The 23,859-nt window shown below is 45.8% G+C and overlaps 1 protein-coding gene across 1 annotated transcript in view; it reads left to right on the top strand.

The window, feature by feature from the left end:
- The window catches only part of CLCN1 (chloride voltage-gated channel 1), a 120,466-nt gene that overhangs the window by 77,725 nt on the left and 18,882 nt on the right, over positions 1 to 23,859 (top strand). Inside the window, exons 7-16 of the mRNA XM_063128428.1 lie at positions 1,110 to 1,188; positions 2,513 to 2,638; positions 4,393 to 4,477; positions 8,731 to 8,832; positions 14,623 to 14,707; positions 15,790 to 15,939; positions 19,391 to 19,460; positions 20,113 to 20,223; positions 20,336 to 20,549; positions 22,317 to 22,450. Of these exons, the coding sequence (XP_062984498.1) occupies positions 1,110 to 1,188; positions 2,513 to 2,638; positions 4,393 to 4,477; positions 8,731 to 8,832; positions 14,623 to 14,707; positions 15,790 to 15,939; positions 19,391 to 19,460; positions 20,113 to 20,223; positions 20,336 to 20,549; positions 22,317 to 22,450 (1,156 nt within the window). The remainder of the gene's footprint in view (positions 1 to 1,109; positions 1,189 to 2,512; positions 2,639 to 4,392; positions 4,478 to 8,730; positions 8,833 to 14,622; positions 14,708 to 15,789; positions 15,940 to 19,390; positions 19,461 to 20,112; positions 20,224 to 20,335; positions 20,550 to 22,316; positions 22,451 to 23,859) is intronic.

Raw genomic sequence — 23,859 nt, 5'->3', positions numbered from 1 at the left:
CCAGTGACCTAGGGAGGTGGTGGGCTCTCCCACACTGGAGTCCTTCAAGAGGCAGCTGGACAACCATCTGTCAGGGATGCTTTAGGGTGGATTCCTGCATTGAGCAGGGGGTTGGACTCGATGGCCTTGTAGGCCCCTTCCAACTCTGCTATTCTATGATTCTATGAAAGCTAATGTGTCAAGAGGAAAGGTTCTACCCTGCCCTTCATAGGCTGCAATCCTATATCCACTTTCTTGGGAGTAAGCCCCACTGACCACACTGGGTCTCACTTCTGAGTCAGTATGCATAGGACAGGATTGTGCTACATATGTGTTAGTTTTGTATGTACAGAGGGTTTTTTTTTTTTTAATTGGTGGGCGCTTTCGAGTAAGTAATCTCAGCTGTACCTTCTGAAGTGGTGCAATCCCATAATGACACCTCTCCCGCTTTCCTTATCTGAACTTCAGTAAAACCAGAAACATATTGTATAGACCTATTCTGTCACTTTACATCAAATGTCTTAAGGCTGCTTTGTTTACTACAAAACCTCTGCTTGGATGTGTTTCCCTGCAGGGAAGTGTGAAAATCCTGCAAGTACAATATAATCTCACATGTGGTGAATCCTACACATGTGCAGAGTGCTGTAGTGGGAAGATGCTGCCAGTTGTGACTCCCTGGTACATGTACATGCAGCAGTTTATACGTGCTTTGCATTTTCACACATGAGAATCTACATGTACCCTTCACTCCACCTCTGAACTGTTGACACCTGAATATTTTCTTTGCGTTGGAAAACTGCTGATGGCAGAGAGATGGGAGAATTCTGCGTCTATAAGAGCTGAGGGCTCAGATACGGTGTCATTTTGGTATTGCACCACCTTCTTCTGTTCGTGCGCTGGAGCATGTGTCTCAGAGAGAAACGAGACAGAGACAGAGCCCCCCACCCCCGCCAAAGACAGCATCTTAGAACTGTGTGGTTAGATAACATCTAGCGACCATCCTGTGAGCCTAGATTCCAATTCTGTCACTCACTCCTCCCTTTCTTTCCTGTTTCTGTGTCTCATTTTGTGTGTGTGCGTGCGTCTGTTTCTCTCTCTCTCTCTCTCTCTCATGTCTCTTCCACCAGTAGCAGCCATATTATTACACAGACGTCCTGACTGTGGGATGTGCAGTGGGGGTTGGCTGCTGTTTCGGGACACCACTTGGAGGCAAGTGGCTACTGGCTGTCATGTAACTTTTCCAGAAGCGTCACGTCCTTCCTTTGCCTGCCATGCTGTGTTCTCCATCCTCTAAGCACCTTTTGCCCTCCATTGTTTTTAAAGCGTTTGTTTTCAGATTACTGGCCAGCCCACCCTCTGTCTCAGCGGTGTAGAAGCTGCTTCCCTGTGGCTTCTTCTCATGCCACTCTGGTAACATGTTTATCTTGGATCCACATAGGTGGAGCCAATGCCATGGTTCTGAGTGGCACACGGTTACTACAGTGATGGAGCATGGGAAAGCAGCTTCTGCTCTTCTAAAGCAGTGATTTTCAAACTTCATTCTGGAGAACACTGAGTTCCTCGGAAGCTTATCTGGGCTTCTTCAATAAGAGATCAGTAATGGTGGATCAGGTTCCCTGGAGAACAGCTTGTTCACCTTGATGGTCCGTCGCCAGTAATGTGCAGGGGAGATCCTTGTTTAAACCAAGCCGGAAGAGTTTGGGGGAACTTTTGCGATGCTGCCTCAATTCATGCAGGGTAACAGTGAGGTCCAGTAGTTTTACCCTGGAAACAAAGCCCTATGAGGAGAGACTGAAAGAACTGGGCATGTTTAGCCTGGAGAAGAGAAGATTGAGGGGAGACATGATAGTACGCTTCAAATACTTGAAAGGTTGTCACACAGAGGAGGGCCAGGATCTCTTCTCGATCCTCCCAGAGTGCAGGACACGGAATAACGGGCTCAAGTTAAAGGAAGCCAGATTCCAGCTGGACATCAGGAAAAACTTCCTGACTGTTAGAGCAGTACGACAATGGACCCAATTATCTAGGGAGGTTGTGGGCTCTCCCACACTAGAGGCCTTCAAGAGGCAGCTGGACAACCATCTGTCAGGGATGCTTTAGGGTGGATTCCTGCATTGAGCAGGGGGTTGGACTCAGTGGCCTTGTAGGCTCCTTCCAACTTTACTATTATATGATTCTATGATACCCAGAACTTCTTGTGAAGTTAACCATAACATATAACCCAATGCCCAAGGCGTTCCTCAGTAGGAAGAGTTCTCTCAGCGCAACACATTTGGAAACCACCATTTTAAGTTCATCTTGCTTATGGTCGTTCCCATTGAGGCCTCAACCCTAACCTGAAGGAACCCATTCTTTTGAGGGGAAAGGGGGAATTCAAGCTAGACTTCCTCTTCACATCCCCATTGCCCCTTTTGCCCTCCCCTTTAGCTCATGTGCTGTGGGAGCAATGGTTGGGTGGGATGCACAGTGTTTGATGTGGGTTTGAGCATGTGAGCTATCGTGCACTGATGTGAACCTTCTCCCTTCCCCTTAGGCGTTCTCTTCAGCATTGAAGTCACTTCCACCTACTTTGCCGTTCGGAACTACTGGCGTGGATTCTTTGCAGCCACGTTCAGTGCCTTCGTTTTCCGGGTCTTTGCTGTCTGGAACAAAGATGCAGGTAGGACAGAAAGGCTGCTCACTTCCCATTCACTGCGCATGACTGCTGCACACGGGATTGGTGGGAATAGGGCACGAGTGTCTGAGCCATACACACTCTGTTCCAGCCCATTTTCATTTCATTTTTCATGTATTACGCTTCTATACTACCCAACAGGCAAGGCTCTCTTGGCAGCTTCCTAAGGGTGGTTTCCATTCTTTACAAAGAATTAGTTTCTCATTCACCTTTGTGGCGGACGACGGTCAGCCTCGAGGTATTTTCATACAGGAGCCTTAAAGCAGTCCGTGCTTCTGCTGCTTCTCAAAGTGACTCTGAGCCCTGCACTGACTAGCTAGGGTGTTCATTCACATTACAAATTACTCTCCTCTACTTTCACACCTGCATGTGCAAAGAGAGGCTTTATGGTGCTTTGAGCCTTGCCTAAAGCCACCATTAAACAGTTCCTTGCCTGAAGGAAAAGGTTAAAAGGACTCCTCTTGGCTATGAAGCTCATTTTTAAAGAATGACATACAAAGGTGGAGGTTGGAGGCAGGAAAATTTTGTCCCCTCTGGAAATCTGTTGCCTGACACCACTGCTGCACATTGCTTCATGGTAAGGCCATACTATTCAGGGATAAAAGTGTGTGTGTGCAAAAGGACTTCCTTGTAAAGCAATCCAAGCTGGAGCAAGGTTCCCCTGTGCTAGGTTGTGCCTTTGCTTTCTCCACCTGCCTTTTAAAGTTGTTGTGTGTTTTTTTAAAGCCCTGTTCATATACTTCCACCTCCTTTCCAGACAGAATCATAGAATCATAGAATAGCAGAGTTGGAAGGGGCCCACAAGGCCATCGAGTCCAACCCCCTGCTCAATGCAGGAGTCCACCCTAAAGGATCCCTGACAGATGCTTGTCCAGCTGCCTCTTGAAGGCCTCCAGTGTGGGAGAGCCCACAACCTCCCTAGGTAACTGATTCCATTGTCGTACTGCTCTAACAGCCAGGAAGTTTTTCCTGATGTCCAGCTGGAATCTGGCTTCCTTTAACTTGAGCCCGTAATTCCGTGTCCTGCACTCTGGGAGGATCGAGAAGAGATCCTGGCCCTCCTCTGTGTGACCACCTTTTAAGTATTTGAAGAGTGCTATCATGTCTTCTAGATGTCAGTCTAGAAATGACATTTTCCTTCATTTTTGTCTGTGCTTGCCCCAGACCAGAAAAACATAGTCTTTTTGTTTGGAGAGCAGTATTAGTGCCATCCAGCTACCTCCACCATTCTTAAAATATGCTAAACCACTAAACTGTATCTGCCTCCCATTTTTCCAGCGCCATAAAGTTCTAGCGGGGGCCTGACAAAACAGTTAGGGATTTTTGAAAGGGTCGCACCGCCCTCCTCTTCTCTTAAATTAAGAGAAAAATAGCCACACTTGCAAAATCCAAATGTGATACCACTTGGTGTTGCTTGTGCCCTCGGACCACCCCTACGTGAGGCAGAACTACTTCCTGATGGGAGCAACACCAAACCCTTTCTTAATGAAGTGTTCTTGAGGCTGGAAGTATTTCTCTCCAGTCCAAAAAACATACGCAAACAACAGTTCTCTAAAAGTAAATGCTCAAGCTAATGTAGGCGGTGCTAAAGGGAGCGCTGGCATGCTTTTTATACTACCCCTTGTGCTTGAGATCTCATCTTTTTATGTGCCTTCCACTGCTACTGGCTCCTGTCCCCTGTAGTGCACGTTCCCTTTCTTCCTCCGAGTAATTCTTCCTGTCTTTTCCCCTCCTCACAGTCACCATCACAGCCCTGTTCAGAACAAACTTTCGTATGGATTTTCCCTTTGACCTGCAGGAGCTGCCGGCTTTTGCTGTAATAGGGTAAGCCCAAAGGGACTTGGCTAATTGCAATGCAGGAATAAAAAAAGGCGAGCCCTGGTGAAAATTTGCCTTATAAAACAGAGTTATGGCCTGTTTAGAGTTCTCTGGAGGTTCCAAGTTAGGCACAACACAATTCAACACACACACCCCATGCTCAAAGCTGTCTTATAATGACTCAATTCAGAACAGAAACACAGTCATGCTTTTGCCATGAATAGCTGTGCCTACAGTCTGCTCCAGGGTGACCAGAGGCAAGAGAGGACAACAGAGCTCTCCTAGGAGGGAAATTATATCTAGGAGGGATATTTTTGCAGGTGCAGCTTCTCATGCAGTGTTGAGAAAGAAGTGGCTCCTGCCAAAACTCCGTCTTGGATGCTACGTTTAAAGGCATGGGAACCCTGCTTTCCTCCTTTGGTTCTTGTCAACCCAACCCAGTGGTTCCCAAAGTGGGCGGTACCGCCCCCTTGTGGGCAGTGGGATTGCATAGGGGGTGTTAAGAGGCAAGGGGGTGGCAGGAGGGCGCTAAGAGGCAAAGGGGCAGCAGGGGGGCACTCGAGGTGGTCTTTTCCGAGAAGCGCCTCTCCAGAAGGTCTTAAAACCCAGGGACATTTTTATGGGAGAAGGTAGTTTGGTCCCAAGCCATATAGGGGAAGAATCCACACATGTATTAATACCATTTAAGAAGAGTCCTTTTAACGGTGAATTGCTATCCTGCACTATGGAGAGTGGTTCAGAAGCTCCTGGTTGCATTTCCAACATCCTATTTGGTGGAATGTGGTTTTAGTGTGGTCTGCCTACTTCTCTCCAAGCAAAGAAATCGACTCCAGATTACTAAACGTGGTGGTTTAAGACTCACGTTAAGTGACTTTAAACCAGACATTGGGAAACTGGCATCACTTCATCACGCCCATCCATCACATTAAGAATTTACAGAAGAGTGAGGTACTCTACCCTAGTTTCTAAATGTGATATCTAATATTCTTGCTAAATGACTATCAGACTTTCAAAAGATGATATCACTCGATCAAGTTCATCAATTATGTTTAATTGAATAAACTAAAAAAATGCAATTGGATTTTGAATAAATATTCAATTAATTGTTACTGTTTTGAATTTTATTGTTATTATCTTCCTTAGTGGGTCTTTGAAAACCGCTATTCTGAATAATGATTTTTATAGGGTAGGGTAGGGGGCACTGGGCATGAGTTTGTGGAACCAAGGGGGCGGTGACCTGAAAAAGTTTGGGAACCACTGACCTAACCTGTACAAGAGGTACACATCCTATCAGCTTCTGAAGCTCCCATTGACTTATCGGGGGCTGGAGTGAGCAAACAGAGACACTGAAAAACAGCTCCCCTGTAGCCAATTTTGTTAGCTATTTTTTTAGCTTGATCCCCTCCGTGCCGTCTGTACCCTTCTGTATTTCCTGTCGTTTTCTCCAGGCCTTCTCTTGCCCCCTCTCAGCTGGGAGGTTCCTGAGAGAAAGCTGCAATACATTGTTGTATTGTAGCCTTGCCCAGACTATGCTATGGCATCATCATAGGCATGGCTTATTGCCAGTAGTGGGAGGAGCTTTGATTTTGTCTTGCTCACTTTCCATAGACAGTGTTACATACACTACTGATGTCAAGTTTTATTTATTTATTACATTTATATCCCGCCTTTTTCATCCATTGAACCCAAGGTGGCCTACATCCTCCTCCTCCCCTCCATTTTATCCTCACAACAACAACCCTGTGAGGTGGGTTGGGCTGAGAGTCTGTGACTGGCCCAAAGTCACCCAGTGGGTTTCTATGGCTGAGTGGGGACTAGAACCCAGATCTCCAGACTCCCAGTCTGACACCTTAGCCAATACACCACACTGGCTGTATTCCAAGTACAGCTTTTTGTTAGCAGCAGCCAGATTTCAACTGGCTTCATGAAGGAAATGACAGGTACCATCTATTAAGGGGGTATGAAAAGTACCTATAATGGACAAAGTATTTATGCAAATTAGAGCCACTTTGCACCATCATTTCAAGGATGATTAAGTGGAGAAAAAGTTCCCATTTTGGGTATATGTTGATTTTTAAAAGGTCTGAACCCAGTTGGCAAAGCTTGTTTGAAGGTTAAGGTAAGGAAAGGAACCTCTTGTGCAAGCACTTGAGTCATTACTGACTCCTAGAGGGACGCCTGCTTTCGCTGACGTTTTCTTGGCAGACTTTGTAGTGGGGTGGTTTGCTGTTGCCTTCCCCAGTTGCAGTTACCTTTCCCCCAGCTAGCTGGGTACTCATTTTACCGACCTCAGAAGGATGGAAGGCTGAGTCGACCCGAGCCGGCTGCCTGAGAACCAGCTTCCGCTGGGATCGAACTCAGGCCGTGGGGAGAGTTTCAGCTGCAGTAACTGCCGCTTACCACTCTGCGCCACACAAGGCTCATAGTTAAAAAAAAGAAAAGAAAAAAGTCAAACAACTAGCCAAAAATAAACAAAAAAATTATGGGTTCAGTTCAATTAAATGTATGACCCACTTGATCTAGTATTAGCTCAAGGTGGCTGTCAATAAATGCAATGTGGGGTGGATATAACCTTTGGTAGAGGTTTTAATACTGTGTTATAGTTATGTAACTCATCCTGAACCTTTGGGGAAAACATCTTAACGGCCCGATCCTACGCATGTTTTGAAAAGTCCTACAACTCCCAACTTTGCGTAGCTAGCATGGCTGGCCAAGGAATACTGAGAATTGTAGGGTTACCCCCTCCCCCTGCCTAAACATGCATAGGAAAGGAAAGGAAAGGACCCTCTTGTGCAAGCACTTGAGTCATTGCTGACTCCTAGAGGGATGCCTGCTTTTGCTGACGTTTTCTTGGCAGACTTTGTAGCGGGGTTGTTTGCCGTTGCCTTCCCTGGCTGTTATTACTTTTCCCCCAGCTAACTGGGTACTCATTTTACCGACCTCGGAAGGCTGAGTCGACCTGAGCCGGCTGCCTGAGAACCAGCTTCCGCTGGGATCGAACTCAGGCCGTGGGGAGAGTTTTGGCTGCAGTAACTGCCGCTTACCACTCTGTGCCACATGAGGCTGAAACATGCATAGGATTGCACCCTAAATGAAGCAAGGAAGTTGTGCCTACTACAGGTGCTTTTTTGGAACTGCCAGAGGATGAGATTAAGTGTTTATTCAACATCGCAGCCATATTGGAGAAAGGAATGTAGCTGTATTGAGCAGCACAACATTGAGAGCATTCTCGGTGAGCATTAACCCAATTTTATGAGCAGCTGTTTAGCAATCTTGAGAAGCAGAAGAGTAATAAAATTCTCTTCACCATTTGGCAGGACAATCCATATGACTGACTTACCAAGAGATTTTATGCAAACAGTGATAAGTTACCACTTGGTACATGCATTCACACAGTGCTTTCAATCACCTGCAGGTAACAGGATGGAACAACTCTGATCTTTTGATCAGTTTAGCCACATGAGGAACAAACACATTTGTGCCACAGAACCATATTTTTCGTATCTTATTTAGTGTCTGGATTTGCAATGTCCTCGTGTATTGGAAAATTCTGCTTCAAAACATATATTCATTAGGTACTGTCTGACTTAGAACTGCAATATTATTTATCTTTTATGCTTCTCAGTACAAAGAATTCAGCTATGATAATAATAATAATAATAATAATAATAATAATAATAATATTCTAGACCTCAGGAAGATCAAGTAACTGGTTGTGATCTTGACTGTTATGTTAAACAATATTACAAGGTGGTTATAATGTAATGTACACAAAATAAGTGGCTAGAATAATTCGAATGAGTGGAATCCAGGACTGAGCTCCCACTTCAGTAGAGTGAAAATTATAGAGAGAGCTTGAAGAAAAACAAATGTCCTCAAGGGCAAATGCGCAGCATCCCCTGAGAAGATCCATGTAAAATTACGTCCCCGGAGTTGGTTAAGAAAATCTCATCCTGCTGCCTGTGTAGACCAAGCTTTAGATTGTTTCGATTGGGTTACTCATATCTTTTATGGATGTGCTCTGAACTTACGTATACACTTATACAGTGTATAAGATTTCATCTTTACTTGCATATCCCTGCTTGGGATTTCTGAGAAGAATCCGGTGTGGGAAACAGAATGCTGGATTATAATTGGACCTTTGATCTGATACACAAAGCACTTCTAATGTAAACCCAAATAAAGAAATAGTGTAAAAGTTGGTAACGCCCAGGGTTAATTCTTTTCTTTCTTTTTATTATTTATTTCCTCCACCGCAGGATCTGCTCTGGTTTCCTTGGGGCCTTTTTCGTTTACTTCAACCGGCAGGTGGTTTTGTGTGTCCGCCGACATACAGCTCTAAGTCAGTTCCTAACCAAATAGTGAGTATGGTTTTACAGAACTATTCTTGTGTCGAGTCCACCGTTTGCAGCACCTTGTGTCTTAAGTTGTGGTCAGTCAGCGTAAGCTGCGAAGTAATGCTGCAACCACAATCTTTGCAAAGAGCTTGAGTTGCATTGCTCCAGATTTTTATGGGGAAAGTGTGGAGCCAGGTTCCCTGTTTTACAAGCTATAGGAATACAGTACCTTTGCCAGGAAGAAGATACAACACAGAAAATATGACGCAGAAAATGTTCTTCCTTTTTATGTTTCATCTTTTTATTATTTCCAAACATCAGTAAATTAAAAACACTAACGAAACAAAATATACCTATAAAGACACGCCCACAAAAATAAGACAAAACAAAATCAAACAAACAAACAAAACACCAAATAAAATGTTCTTCCAATATTCTCCTCAGCAAAAATATATAACAATGTTGTCGTTATTATTATTGTTTTTCTTTATCACTGTCAAATCCAAATCTCTCATTTCTCTCTCAACATTTTTTACACTATTGGTTGAATCCACAGATATACAAGTCATTTTTTTCTCGTCCCTTCATAAAGTTTACAAAAGGTTCCCATTCAGTTATAAATCTTACAGTCGATTTTCCCCTCGTTATTGCCGTGAGTTTCGCCATCTCCGCTAGCTCGAACATCTTCAGTAGCCATTCCTCTGTTGTGGGCACTATTTTGCCCTTCCATCTTTGTGCATATAGCAGTCTTGCAGCTGTCGTCATATATAAGAATATAGTCCCATAGTTCTTTTTCATCTGCTCATCCATAAATCCCAAAAGAAAGTATTCTGGTTTCAATTGGATATTAATTTTTAGGATTTTTTTGATGACAGAATGGATTTGTATCCAGAAAGTCTTTGCTTTTTTGCAGGTCCACCGTGCATGGTAGAATGTCCCTTCCTGCTCTTTGCATTTCCAGCACAATCCTGATGCGCCTTTATACATTTTGGCCAATTTTGCTGGTGGCATATGCCACCTATACATCATTTTGTAAAAATTTTCTTTAAGATTGGTACTTAACGTAAATTTTAGCCCTCTTGTCCACATATTTTCCCATTGTGCCATTGGTATACTATGTCCCATATTCTGGCCCCGTTTTATCAAACATTCTCTCACTTGTTCTTCCTCCATCTCAAACCTCAATAAGAGTTTATAAATTTTAGCAATAACATGTTCGTCATTCGTACATAATGCCCTTTCAAATTCTGACTTTGTTGTTTCAAAACCACAAACTTTTTTTATCAATTTTAAACCTTTCTGACATTTGCATATATTCAAACCATTGACATGGGTACCCTTCTTTTGTCAACCGTTCTCTTGACTTTAATTGATAATCCCCTTGCCACGGTTCTAAAATATCACGGTATGTCCACCAATTGTACTGCCTGTCCTCTCCCTTCTTTGGTATGCTTCCTGCACTGATATCCATAATAATGGTGTTTTTTGACATAATCTGGGCTTATATTTATTCCATATTTTCAGAATAGCACGCCGTACATAATGGTTGTTGAACTCTACATTAACTTTAACTTTCTCATACCATATATAACCATGCCACCCAAATCTCAAGTCATGTCCCTCTAAATCCAATAGCCTTTTATTTTTCAACAGTATCCAGTCTTTCATCCATACCAAGCCACATGCAGCAAAGTATACATTATACTTTGCTGCAAAATGTTCTTCCTATAGAAAGTAAATAATGAGGTTTTCATGAGATTCAGATTACTTTTAGAATAAATTTAAGAGAAATTGAAATCTCCCAACTGAAATATCCCTTTTTGTTTTGTAGAAAGGTGATATTGTTAAATTAAGCGATGCCACCAAAGTTCACTGGGCTTAGGAAACACACAAAGGAGGAGAGGTGAGCGTTTTGAAGCCATTGAATTATTCTCTGGCTTGGATTAAACATGGGACTCCTCCAGGACGTGTTTTTGCTCCATATCAGTTGTTTTTCTGGGTGCAGCCTTAGAAAGCATCCCCTGTGCAAACAGATGGAGATGCTCCTATCCATCCATTTACATACTGTGGCATTTCTCTGAATTGGGACAGTGGGAGGCTGACTCATGGGGAACATTCACTGTTAACAAGGGGACCCAATCTTCCTCCCCCACTTTTTTTTCTTTGTTGCTGCTTGTGATAGGAGCAGCAGCAAGAGTAGGACTCTTTTTTCAGCAGCCTAGCCGGTGTTTGCTTTTCCCCAGACTAACTTGTATAAAGCAAAGTACAAAGTGGAAGTTATTACATTTAAAGCCCTACTTGGTTTGGGTCCAGGTTACTTGTGGGATCGCCTCCTCCTGTACAATCTGCCCTGCACACTCAGGTCCTCTGGGAAGGGTTTACTCCAGTCAACAAAAACAAGGCTGACAACTATTACCCAGAGGACTTTTTCTTCTGCCGCCCCCAGACTGTGTAATGGCCTGCCAGAGGAGATTCGTCAGCTCAATGCTCTCTCTGAGTTTAAAAGCTTTATCCCACGTACCCGTCTCCCTCAAATTATCCCCTACAGCACTAAGCTGTCGCCGTTGTTGTTGCTAGATCCTTTGCATACCAGGAAATGGGTTTAAGGGGGGAAATGTAAAAAAAATCATTAAAAAATCAACGGATGACCCAATCCGATTCCAATTTGGTATGCTTAAAGCTCTTCTTAATATCTATTACTGTGCCAATTTTTATATCTATCTTTAAAGCTTACGCAGATGTAAGCATTTGTTTAATTTTTCTTCAAATTCTGCTCCTGCGCCCCAGTGGCCGCTCGGAAAACAACAAATGATACGCTCAAAAACTAGTATCAAAATATTGCACTTCTTTTGGTTAAGAAGCGCAATTAAAGCAGGATGCATGGGAGTCCTTCACAATCAAAGCCGATTATAAGCTGGAAATTGCATGCAATTCGCAGTGACTGCACAGTATAACGCTGGTGTGATGAAGCTCTGAGACAGCCGTAAAGACTAGTCTCTTCCGGCAGACCTACCCAGATGAATTTTAAACTTAAGAATTTTAAGATGTTGTGATTGTTATTTTAATATTGTATTGGTTTTATATGCTCTTTTAACTAGTTTTATGTATTATATTGTATTTAATGTTGTTACTTGCCTCGATCCAGAGGGAGAGGCAGGTAAGAAATAAATAAATAAAATTATTATTATTATTATTATTATTATTATTATTATTTTCTTTTTAGATATAATTTTTATTTTTCTAAACTTCCAAACAATACACACAATACAGTATAAAACACTACCCCATAATACATAATACATAATAATACATACTAAACAAATTAATAAACATATATTTTAACTTAATTCCATTTAATATAATCATTGATTAACATTAACGTGCTCCCCCAACCCCAGGATCTTATTCTGATTTCCAAAATCTCATTAATTCCTCTGGAGGTGTTTTCCCTCTCCCCTTTAATAATACAAAGTCTAAAAACTGTTTCCATATTATTTTCAAAATCGTTCGTTTTTATCATTCCTCTTCTGACTCTCATGTTACATGTTAATTTATCGTTAATAGCAACATCCCATATTTCTTTGTACCAATCTATTATTATTATTATTATTATTATTATTATTATTATTATTATTATTTTCAATAGGACATAAATACAATTATCTTGAGTTGAATCGAGACCATTGTCTCATGAATATATGAACTGACTCCATTGAAAAGCTTTGCATTTGAGATTGGATGAAAGTTCTATCTGTGGCCTTTGACCTCCGATGGCTCATTCACACGATATTACAGTCATCAAGTGATGAACATGGATGCATGGATACGTTAAAGGAATTGTTGAGACATGGCTGAGTGGTGGGGCACATGCTTTGGATGCCCAAAGCCCCAATTCCAATCCCCGGTATTTTCAGTTAAAGCAGCAGGACTGGGAAAGAACTTTGCTTCGAGGCCATGAAGCATCACTGTCAGTCAAAGTAGACAAAAGCTGGGCTAGGTCAGTCAGTGATCTGATTTAGCCTTTGTGTTATTGTTGTTATTGTTGTTTTAAAAAGGATTGGTCAGATTCATGGAGGATACAGTCCATGTTCAGAGACAGATAAGTTTGAGAAGAAAATGCCGGGGGTTAAACAAGAGAGGTTGGCCATCAGCTTCACATCCCAGAGGCTAAGTGCTGTGGGAATGATGGACTCCAGGCACTGTCCTCTGATCCGTCAAGGCAATATTGATGGCCAGTCCAGTGTCTCTGAAGTGTCTGCCTGCAGTCACCCGTCTTCCCGTCTCTATGAGCTGCACTTCCCATGGCATCCTCCCTACTCCCCCAAATACCAACAGTACATGAGCAGTAGAAAGTGCATGTTTTCTGGACCGTATAACACAGATGGAGTTCAGGTCCACTGGGATTATTTTGTTTTGTGGACAGAGTCTGTGTAAGCAAAAGGGCCGAATGGAGGAAAGAGAAGTGCATGTAGCATAATAGATTATTCTGCTTGCAGATAATATATCTTGCCCTTTTAGTACATCTGAAGCTAATCTCTAGGGCTGTGCACGGACCCTCCGAACCGCTTCGGGTCGATCTGACTCTTCCCCGCTCCGTGGAGCGAGATCCGGAGGGGCGAATGGAGATTTTGCCCCCCTTCCCTACTTACTTGCCTCCGCGGCGGGCGGTGGAAGCAGGTAAGTGGGGGCAAAATGGGGGCCGAATAAGCCCCCCTGCCCCCTTACCTGGCTCCACCGTCGCCGTACGGACTGCAGCGACGCCAGGTAAGCCAACCCTCCCCCCCACTTACCTGCCTCCATCGCCATACGGTGCTGGCTTCAACTGAGGTCCAGTTGAAGCCGTCGCCGGACCATGCTGGACACAGGTAAGCCCCCCTCCCCCACACTTACCTGCGTTTGGAGCTCCAGATAGAAGCGAACTGTTTTGCCTCAATCCGCAGCTCCCCGACCCGATTCGGATCTGCCTTTGGCGGAGGCGAATCAGGCCACTCCGTTCTCGCTTCTACGACCCAAAACAGCGGAGCACAGCCCTACTAATCTCCTCCTAACACCTGCACACATACGTGCACTCTCATGCACACATACATACACACACCTTCCTTTCTCAGCATTTTGCATTATTCAGCTTTGGGGTCCACTTGGTTGAAGGGAAGCCATAATTAATGCTCTCCTTTAAAGTGAAAAGGGCAAGATATTTTATCTGTAAGCAGAAACTTCTCTTATGCTACCTGCACTTCCCTTTCCTCCAACCAGATACCTCCCCCGCTTCGCTTGTGTAAAAATACTCTAACATTTAACAGGACAGAGCACAAGTAAGCAGTGCATTTCCTTTGGTGATCTGTGTTTCAAAATACTGCAATTTTAGCATAAATTAGGTGCTACCTGATCAGTTACCTTGCATTTAACACGCATTGATGTCTGCAAGGACTTAATTTACAACTTACTCCAGATATAATACTCTGCCCCCTTGAGGACCTTGCAGGAGTTTCCCACCAGGCACATAATAGCTCAGAGAAGAAAGTACACATGTACCCCCCACCGCCTAGAATCCAATATTAGTCCTACATAGAGTAAACCCATTAAAATGAATGAGACTTAAGTTAGTCATGACTAACTTAAATCTCATTCATTTCCATGGGACAACTCTATGTAGAACTAACACTGGATACTACCCCATGTTTGTTGAGGAAGGTCCTTCCTGGCTCAGCCTTCGTCCTCTGAATGGACCATTCCACCCCCATCACAGTTCCCTTTTAGAGACCAACGTTCAGAAGACCTTACAGTCCACTTAACTTCCGTTCTTTTCTGTTTTAGTCGCCTTGTATATCCAGCGGTGATAACGTTCCTGATAGCATCTTTGACATTCCCCCCAGGCTTTGGACAGTTTATGGCTGGTGAGGTGAGAATGCTGTTTCTTTCTTTAAAATGTTTCTGTTCTATCCTTCCTCATATATGTAATAAATGATGTAACACTTGTACAATACAATAAAACTTAGCAGCAGACAGCCATAACAATGCAAGAGGACAAATAAACCTAAAACCTGCTTCGTAGAAAATATAATTTTCACGACATAGCTGGGTTTGCACTTACCTTTCAAATGGCAGCGGTTTCCTCCAGCAGAAAAATACTCCACCCCTCTACTGTCATCCCACTGGGGAATAAATGACTGCTTTTCGCCTCTGCCTTTCTAATGCGCACGCTGGCCTTCTATTTCTGCACAGGCAAACATTGGTTCCAGAAACAGAGTAACTATTCTCACTGTCTCCTTCAAGCATTGTAGGAGAAATAGTAGTAATAAGCTACTGCTGGAACTTTCAGCAAACTACCACAATCCAAGTGTGAACACACTCGTAGAAGCATATCCAGTGGTAGTGTCAGCACTCTATTTTGCTCACAGTGAGCTTGCAAAAGCTGTCTTTCCTAATTGTAAATCTTTGGGGTTTTGAACAACTGTTCCCTGTTGGCTGGAGAAACAAAATACAGATCATGCAACTGTTTCTGAAAGAGTAGGAATAACCTCTGTAATTCTCAACCAAACATAATCAGGACTTTGCATATGTCATGATTCCAGCTGTGTGGTACTGGCCACAAAATCCGTCTTTTTAAGGTCTCAGCTTTCTTTCTTTCTTTCTTTCTTTCTTTCTTTCTTTCTTTCTTTCTTTCTTTCTTTCTTTCTTTCTTTCCTTCCTTCCTTCCTTCCTTCCTTCCTTCCTTCCTTCCTTCCTTCCTTTTTAGCCCTTATGGCTGTGACAATAGGCTTGAAAGTGTGTAGATTTCTCATGAAAACTCAGAAGTGAGAGCATGCAAATTAAGAGAAGCCATGCAAATTTGCATACTTTTTATAGACCACAAAAAAATCAGTTCCCGTTATTGCTGAATTTGATTTGCCTTGGCACAAAGGGTTCCTTTCTTAGCTCAAAACAGAATGTTCTTTTCTTTGTCGTGCGGGACCACTCCATCATTGCCTTGTCTCCTTGCAGCTGATGCCCAGGGAAGCGATCAGCAGTCTCTTTGATAACTTCACTTGGGTAAAGCACACAGAGGACCCCCAGATCCTTGGGAGGTCTGCAGTCTGGATCCATCCCCATGTCAGTGTGTTTGTCATCATCCTTCTCTTCTTCCTCATGAAGGTACAGAGTCTACCTGACTGTGGTGGGTTTGTGCCCTTTCCTGACATAAGTCGCTATGTTCCTTTAGCAGGAATAGAGAGCTGCGAAGTCTTCAGTTCCTTGGGAAGCGCTTTCCAGGGCAATTGCTGGCATGTCCAGCCCAACTGAATTGGTTTTTATTGAAGGGCAGTTTCATGTAGCAGATGGGACACCCTGATTCATACCAAGATATGTGGGAGACTGATCAGTAATAATGTGCTTAGTGAGTGAGCAGGGGGGGATCCGCACGTCGTTCCGAGATCGCTTCTAAGCGACCCCAGTGCGGCGTGAAAGCGAGCATGTAACTGGCCTTTGGAAGAGCCGACGAAGAGACGTCCTTCCCGCCGCCGCCGCCGCCACCCTGCAGGCCTCCTCACCGGCTGGGACGGAGAGCTCGGGGGAAGAAGGCGGGGTGGAGAGCTTCTTCCGCTCTCAACCCTGCCTTCTTCAGCCGAGCTCTCCTCGCTGGTCAGCGAGGAGGTCTGTGGGTGGCGGCAGCGGCGGTGGGAAGGACGTCTCTTCATCGGCTCTTCCAAAGGCCAGTTACACGATCACTTTCACGCCGCACTGGGGTCGCTTAGAAGCGATCTCGGAACGACGTGCGGATTCCCCCCAGGGTTTAGCAAAATGCATTGCACAAGACATGTTAAACCCCGCTGCTTAACCAAAAGCCTTAACCAGCATCGTTTAAAGCAGGGGTCCCCAACCTCCGGTCTGTTAGGAACCGGGCCGCGCAGTGAGCTGCTTTCACCCCCACCCCGACCCCAGCATACCTGGGCGCGAGGTGCCATTTTGCCTGCCCAGCCGAAGTGAAGCTAGGACGCTGGGGTGGGGGTGGGTGGCTTCGGAACAGCACGCCTGGCTGGAAGCCGCTCTGGGAGAGCGACTGCTAGGTGCGCCGTTCCGAAGCTGCCCGCCCACGCCAGCGTCCTGGCTTAGCTTCAGCTGGGCGCCCACCCAGCCGAAGCAAAGCCATGCTCGCCTGCCCCACTCCAGCATCTCTCAGAGCCGCTGTGGGAGAGCGGCTTCTGGGTGCGGCGGTGGGGGTGGGGAGGCTGCCGCAGCTCCGCTCCAGGCGGCGTGACCCTGGCCACTGCTGCTGCTTGCAGGCAGGAGCGGGCCTTGCATGTGGATGGGCTGGAGGCACTTGGTGCCATTGTCACTCCGAACACGGAGCAGGTTGCAGCTTGGGCTGATGCTTGGTGGGAGGAGGAGGGAGGGAGGGAGGGAGGGTGGCTGTGGCTGGCAAGGAAAGGGGCGGCCCACCCCTTGGCGCCTCCCTAACCCCTCAACAATGACAACAACACCCCATTCCGTGGAAAAATTGTCTTCCACAAAACCTGTCCCTGGTACCAAAAAGGTTGGGGAACACTGGTTTAAAGTGTCTTCTGAACAGACCCGATGTTCCATGTTAATGGAGAATCCAGATTATTTCATTACCAAGGTATTGTAGCTCCATACTTCCTTCCCCCCCAAAAAACTTGTTCTGTGTACATTTCTTCATCTTAAAATGCATTGTTAGCCCGTCCAATCAGGATTGCCAAAAGTGCTATTGAAGCTTTTCAGGTCTATTATCCCTTTAATTAGTAGCTTCCTCCTTGCCCCTTTATTTTAAAATGGCTAACCAGTTGTTTCTTGTTCATTCACAGCCAGGGCATTCTTGAATGTCCTTTTAATAGGTCAGTTCTTGTTCCTGCTTGTTGTGGGAGGGCTTTATTTCCTTATTTCCTGTTTGTAGCTAGCGCTTTAATTCATTTTTATGATCCCAATTTGAAAATAAAGTGGGAAGCTACTAGTTAAAGAGATAATTTGAGGGAGGAATGGGATCTTAGCTGAACAGAAATTACTTCGAAGGCCTGAGTTCGATCCCAGCGGAAGCTGGTTTCAGGCAGCTGGCTCTGGTCAACTCAGCCTTCCATCCTCCCGAGGTCAGTAAAATGAGTACCCAGTTAGCTGGGGGAAAGGTAATAACGGCCAGGGAAGGCAACGGCAAACCACCCCGCTATAAAGCCTGCCAAGAAAACATCAGCGAAAGCTGGCGTCCCTCCAAGAGTCAGTAATGACTCAGTGCTTGCACGAGAGGTTCCTTTCCTTTCATACATAGTGGAAACTTGCCCACGGGCATAGATGTTGCTGGTTTTATGTTAAGTATCACATTATGCGCTAGGCGGAACCGCCATTCTAATTCTGCTTCCAGATGATTGTGGAAAGCCAATGCCTCAGGAGCAATAAAGAGCCCTAGTGTGGGAATAACCACTATCTAGTGCTTCCTTCCCTCCCTTCCTGCAAGCTGTCTCACACCCAGAGTAGGGAAAGAGGGTGGATTAGCAAATTTGGTGGGTTGTGACCTATAACGTTTCCCAACCTGAGGTGGCTTTCACAAGAAGCATTACCACCACCTCCACCGCCTTCTTTTTTTAAGAGGGGGGGGGGGAGAGAAAATCTGAGGATAGAAAAGAAGAAAAATAGATCCAATGGGGCACATGGCGTCCACATACAGCCCAAGCGGCTTCCTCAGGACACTACATGGCATATTGCAGGACTTGGGGTTCAGTGCAGGTGGCGCAGTCTGTGCAAGTGTGGTGTAGTGGCTAAGGTGTTGGCCTGGGAGTCGGGAGACCCGGGTTCTAGTCCCCACTCGGCCATGGAGACCCACTGGGTGACTTTGGGCCAGTCACAGACTCTCAGCCCAATCCACCTCACAGGGTTGTTGTGAGGATAAAGTGGAGAGGAGGAGGATTATGTACGCTGCCTTGGGTTCCTTGGAGGAAAAAAGGCGGGATATAAATGTAATAAATAAATAAACTTGGAGTCTTCCCAATTGCCATGCAACCTCTAGAGCCATAAGAGGTTCTGTGTGAACCTGGCCAGAGAGAGAGAGAGAGAGAGAGAGAGAGAGAGAGAGAGAGAGAGAGAGAGGAACGAGTTCATTTTCAGACGTGTGTGTACGTAGGGGCAAGGGGGTCAAAGTAAGCAGTAGGAGGGTGGTGGCAGAAGGCGATACCTCAGAGAACCCTGGACTTTGGCACACTGCCCCGCTCCAGCCGGAGTGAAAGGGCCGGCCCTGCCGTAACGGAAAAATGGGCTCAAGTTACAAGAAGCCAGATTCCGGCTGGACATCAGGAAAAACTTCCTGTTAGAGCAGTACGACAATGGAACCAGTTACCTGGGGAGGTGGTGGGCTCTCCCACATTAGAGGCCTTCAAGAGGACAGCCACCTGTCATGTATAATTTAGGGTGGATTCCTGCATTGAGCAGGGGGTTGGACTCAATGGCCTTGTAGGCCCCTTCCAACTCTGCTGTTCTATGATTCTATGATAACTGAGGCATGTCAGGTTCTTCTCAGACCATTTCTGATCTCCACGTTGAGTGGAGCCGTGATCGAGGCCAGTTGCTACCCAGTAACCGTTGCTGCCTGTCTCCTCTGCCCTAGTTCTGGATGTCTGTCATCGCCACGACCATGCCGATACCCTGTGGAGGCTTCATGCCTGTGTTTGTGCTGGGTGAGTTTCTGTCTTTTCCTGGGGCTTCCCAGGGAGGGATTTTTACAGGCTGTGACTGTGACAGAGGGAAGAGCTGACACAGACACAAATCAAAGTTGAACGGTGCTTCAGTGAAGTCAATGTCTACGGCCCTAGCTTTCCTCCCCTCAGGTGCCTGCTGAGAAGTCCATTAACAGTCCAGTTAGTAGCCAGCTTCTCATCTTCTGCTCCTTCCCCACATTCCAGCTACTTCCTACAAACTCAGAAATGACGGTTAGTGTCACTCTGGTTCATATGCCTCCATCATGACTTGTTAAAGCACATGTGGTCAGAGCAGGAAGCCAGAACGGAAAACCTGATGCTTCCTTCAAGCTGAAATACAGGCCTCCTGAACTGAGGGCAAGGTCTCAGGAGTAGCAGGAAGCCCGTTGCTCTTCCTCTCTGGGCATTTTTCTAAAAAGAACAATCTAGATTAGTTGCTAAAAACCCTGTGTGGCCTCTTCTTAGCCTCTTGGCTGATCCATGAGTGTTGATTTTGCTGCCCATTCGCAATTCTGAGGAAGACCATTTCTTTGTATTTTGCTAGCAGGCCCGATGCAGAACAGCTGCTAAGGGAGAAACTGCCTTTATTGGACATGTGGGCATTAACAGCTGATTTCACAATGGCTTTTAGGGGCTGCCTTTGGACGCCTGGTGGGTGAAATCATGGCCTGGCTTTTCCCTGATGGGATTCTCTTTGATGGCATAGTTTACAAAATCTTGCCTGGAGGTTATGCAGTGATTGGTAAGCCCCCCCACCCCCCATCCCTTTTCCGTTCATTGGAATTTCATCTCCAGGTACAGTCCATATGGTGCTAACTTTCTTGCTCTTTCTCCGTGTCCCGTAATTCGGAAAGGAGCCGCAGCGCTGACGGGTGCCGTGAGTCACACGGTGTCCACAGCAGTGATTTGCTTCGAGCTGACAGGTCAGATCTCCCACATCCTGCCCATGATGGTGGCCGTCATCCTCGCCAACATGGTGGCCCAGAGTTTGCAGCCGAGCCTCTACGACAGCATCATTCAAGTGAAGAAGTTGCCTTATCTGCCAGACTTGGGCTGGAATCAAATAAGGTAGATGAGGGCTATTAAAGGGGAGGGAAACCGAGTAATAGATGGTGGGGTGATTAAAAGGGGAGGAGGGTCATTCCAACCCCAAAGAAACAAAGCAGAAACACTAGTTATACATTTTGGATGTATAACTAGTGAGGCTAGTTATTATTATTATTATTTATTTATATAGCACCATCAGTGTACATGGTGCTGTACAAAGTAATGTACAGTAGTTCAAATGTTTTGATATCAGCACGGTTACCTTGCATATATGAAAATACTGGAAGCCAACCCAGACAAGATGGAGATGTTAATGATGGGCAGTCCAGTTGATTCGGGAGCTGGTGGCTTCCGTATTTCGGATGCCATGGCACTACTTCTAAAGATAACATTGTTATCTTTTCGGCGCCAGGTCAAGACTTTTCTCTTCTCCCAGGCATTTTAACAGCATTTAACAACGTTAAGTTTGTTTTTAATGGACCCCAGAATTGTTGTTTTTAAATGGATACTGTTGTTTTATACTGTTTTTATGTTTTTTAAATTTTTGTATACTTTTAATGTTTACTATTTTTAATTGTTGTAAACCACCCAGAGAGCTTCGGCTGTGGGGCGGTATATAAATGTAATAAAATAAATAAATAAATAAATAAATAAATAAATAAATAAATAAAGGAGCAGGTGATGAGTCTGGGAGTGTGCCCAGAGGTCCGGGATTGACTATAGATTGGAGTGCTTTCTGTTGATTTCAGCTGATGCATCAGTTATGGTCACTCATAGAGGTTGACCGGGGCTGTCTATACGTTGTCTTTGGCCCAGGATGGCTCCGAATCTGTGCTGCATTGGTTATATGACATAGCCGTGCATTTGGAGCCGAAGATGTGGAGCAGAAAAGTCGGGGATTTACCCCGACGTTTCCTGCCTGAGCGAGGTCAGTGTGGCTCTTCCCCATCGGAACTCGCTCAGGCACTGCTCCGGGGCGCGTTCCTAGGCAGAAACCGACCCGCCATCGGTCGCCGGAAGCCACAGGAAGGGGAAAGGGTGGGCCCAGCAAGCCTAATGGCCACCAGAAAGCCACCGCTGCCTCCCTTCATCTGGATAACTTGCCCCCACCTTGCCCCAGCAAAACCGTGGGGGTTGGCGGCAGAGTGGCGCCAACTCAGCACCTGGCCATTACCGTACAGGACTTAGCTGCTCCCAAGCTAATGGAACATGCTCTATGTGGGGCAGACTTGAGAACTGTCTGAAAATATGTCAGTTGGTTCAGAATGTGTCAGCCTGCTTCTTGGTGGGAGAGATCCAAAGGGGGCATAACACATCTGGGCTTGAAGCCTTGCTGTAGCTCCCAGTTAGTTTTGGGGTGCAATTTAAAGTGCTGCTTCTGGACTTTGAAGCCCCAAATAGCCTGTGTCACCCACCCCCCTCTATGTGTTCTTCTGGGTGGTTCAGTCCTTGGATTGGGTCCTGCACCGTGCCTGCAAGGGTTATTATGGAATGCCCTCTCTAGACTGGTTTGGTGGGCCTGCTTAATAGTTTTTCAAGAAGTCTACTTAATTCTAGCAGGTGCTTGGAGTGCTACTGCTATGGATTTAACTATGAATTATCTACTTACTAAAATTATTCTTCTGTTCTAATTGTTTTAATGGGATTTTATTTTAATTTTGGATACAGTAGCTGCCTTGAGGGGACAGCAGCTGCCATATAAATTGTAGCGAGTGAATGAATGGATGAATTCACACCTACTTTCTGGTTATTTATTTCTTCCTTGTTTTTAACTTTTGCCCACTCCAGCAAATACAACATCTTTGTTGAGGATATTATGGTGTGTGACGTAAAATTCATCTCCTCCACTTGCAAATACCGGGATCTGCAGGAGGTTCTCCAGAACTCTACTGTGAAGACCTTCCCTTTGGTGGATTCACCGGGTGAGCTGTGTGAGGGAACCAGACCCGTATTCCGGTTCAGTGTGGCTTTGGTGTATTAATGCAGGCCCCCACAGAGGTTTTCAGGTGGTCACACACACACACACACACACACACACACACACACACACACGGCTTCACTTTGCCCACTCCACTGCTCCTGTTACTTTTCTCCTCTTTCCAATAGCACAACACCGCGTTTCCCTAACAGCTTACTGCACCAGCTCTTCTCTATCAGGCTGATTTTTATTTGATGTAACTTTGCATCAAGGGAACACCACTTAGAGAGGAAGATAATCGCTGTGTGACCAGGGCCGGTGCCAGACTATTTTGCGCCCTAGGCAGGTGAGCTGCTTTCACCCCCACCCCCACCCCAGCATACCTGGGCACGGGGCGCCATCTTGCCTGCCAAGCTGAAGCGAAGCCAGGACGCTGGGGTGGGTGGGGCAGCTTCGGAATGGCGCGCCCAGCCAGAAGCCGCTCTGGGAGAGCGACGTCTGGGCGCGCTGTTCCAAAGCCGCCCCCCACCCCAGCGTTCTGGCTTCGCTTTGGCTGGGCACCCACCCAGCCGAAGCGAAGCCAGGATGATGGGGTGGGGGGTGGGCGTGGCTTTACTTCGTCTGGGTGGGCGCCCAGCCAAAGCAAAGCCAGGACGCTGGGGGGCGGTGGCGGTGGGCAAGTGGCTTCGGAACAGCGCGCCCGGCCAGAAGCCACTCTGGGAGAGCGACTTCTGGGCGCACCGTTCCGAAGCCACTCATCCGCCCCAGTGTCCTGGCTTCGCTTCGGCCGACTGAAGCGAAGCCAGGATGCTGGAGTGGGGGGGTGGGTGTGGCTTTGCTTCGGCTGGGTGGGTGCCCAGCTGAAGCGAAGCCAGGACGCTGGGATGGGCGGGCGGCTTCGGAACGGCGCGCCTGGAAGCCGCCCTCTCAGAGCCGCTGTGGGAAAGCGGCTTCCGGGTGCGGTGTTCGGCCCCCTCCTTACTTTGGTGTTCTAGGTGGCCGCCTGAGTAGCCTCTATGGAGCGCCGGCCCTGTGTTTGACAAATGAATGTACACAGTTAAGGATGAGCTAGAATACTTCAGGAATTTGTTCTTTGTGAATTCTGATGTGAAGCTATTTATTATTTAACACTCCCTACTGGAGGTTGTTTACAGAGTTCTTTAGATGACATTGTGACCTTCGAGTTTCGCTTCTGTGTCTAATTCTCATTTTCAACAAGTTTTCTTTAGAGCAGAGAAAATGTGGCATTTAATTGTGAAAGTGAAAGAAGCAGTTCTTTTCAGTTGTGTACTTGCGCTATTCCGCTGTACTACAGTGCCACATAGAGATTATGTAGTGAAAAAGCAGGAGAGGAAATGTTCTTATGTAGCGCTCAGATCTCAATTCTGTGATGAAACTGAAAGATACAGCAGA

The sequence above is a fragment of the Elgaria multicarinata genome, chromosome 6 (assembly GCF_023053635.1).
Source record: "Elgaria multicarinata webbii isolate HBS135686 ecotype San Diego chromosome 6, rElgMul1.1.pri, whole genome shotgun sequence".
Taxonomy (NCBI): Eukaryota; Metazoa; Chordata; class Lepidosauria; order Squamata; family Anguidae; genus Elgaria; species Elgaria multicarinata.
This window is presented reverse-complemented; position numbering and strand designations above follow the sequence as displayed.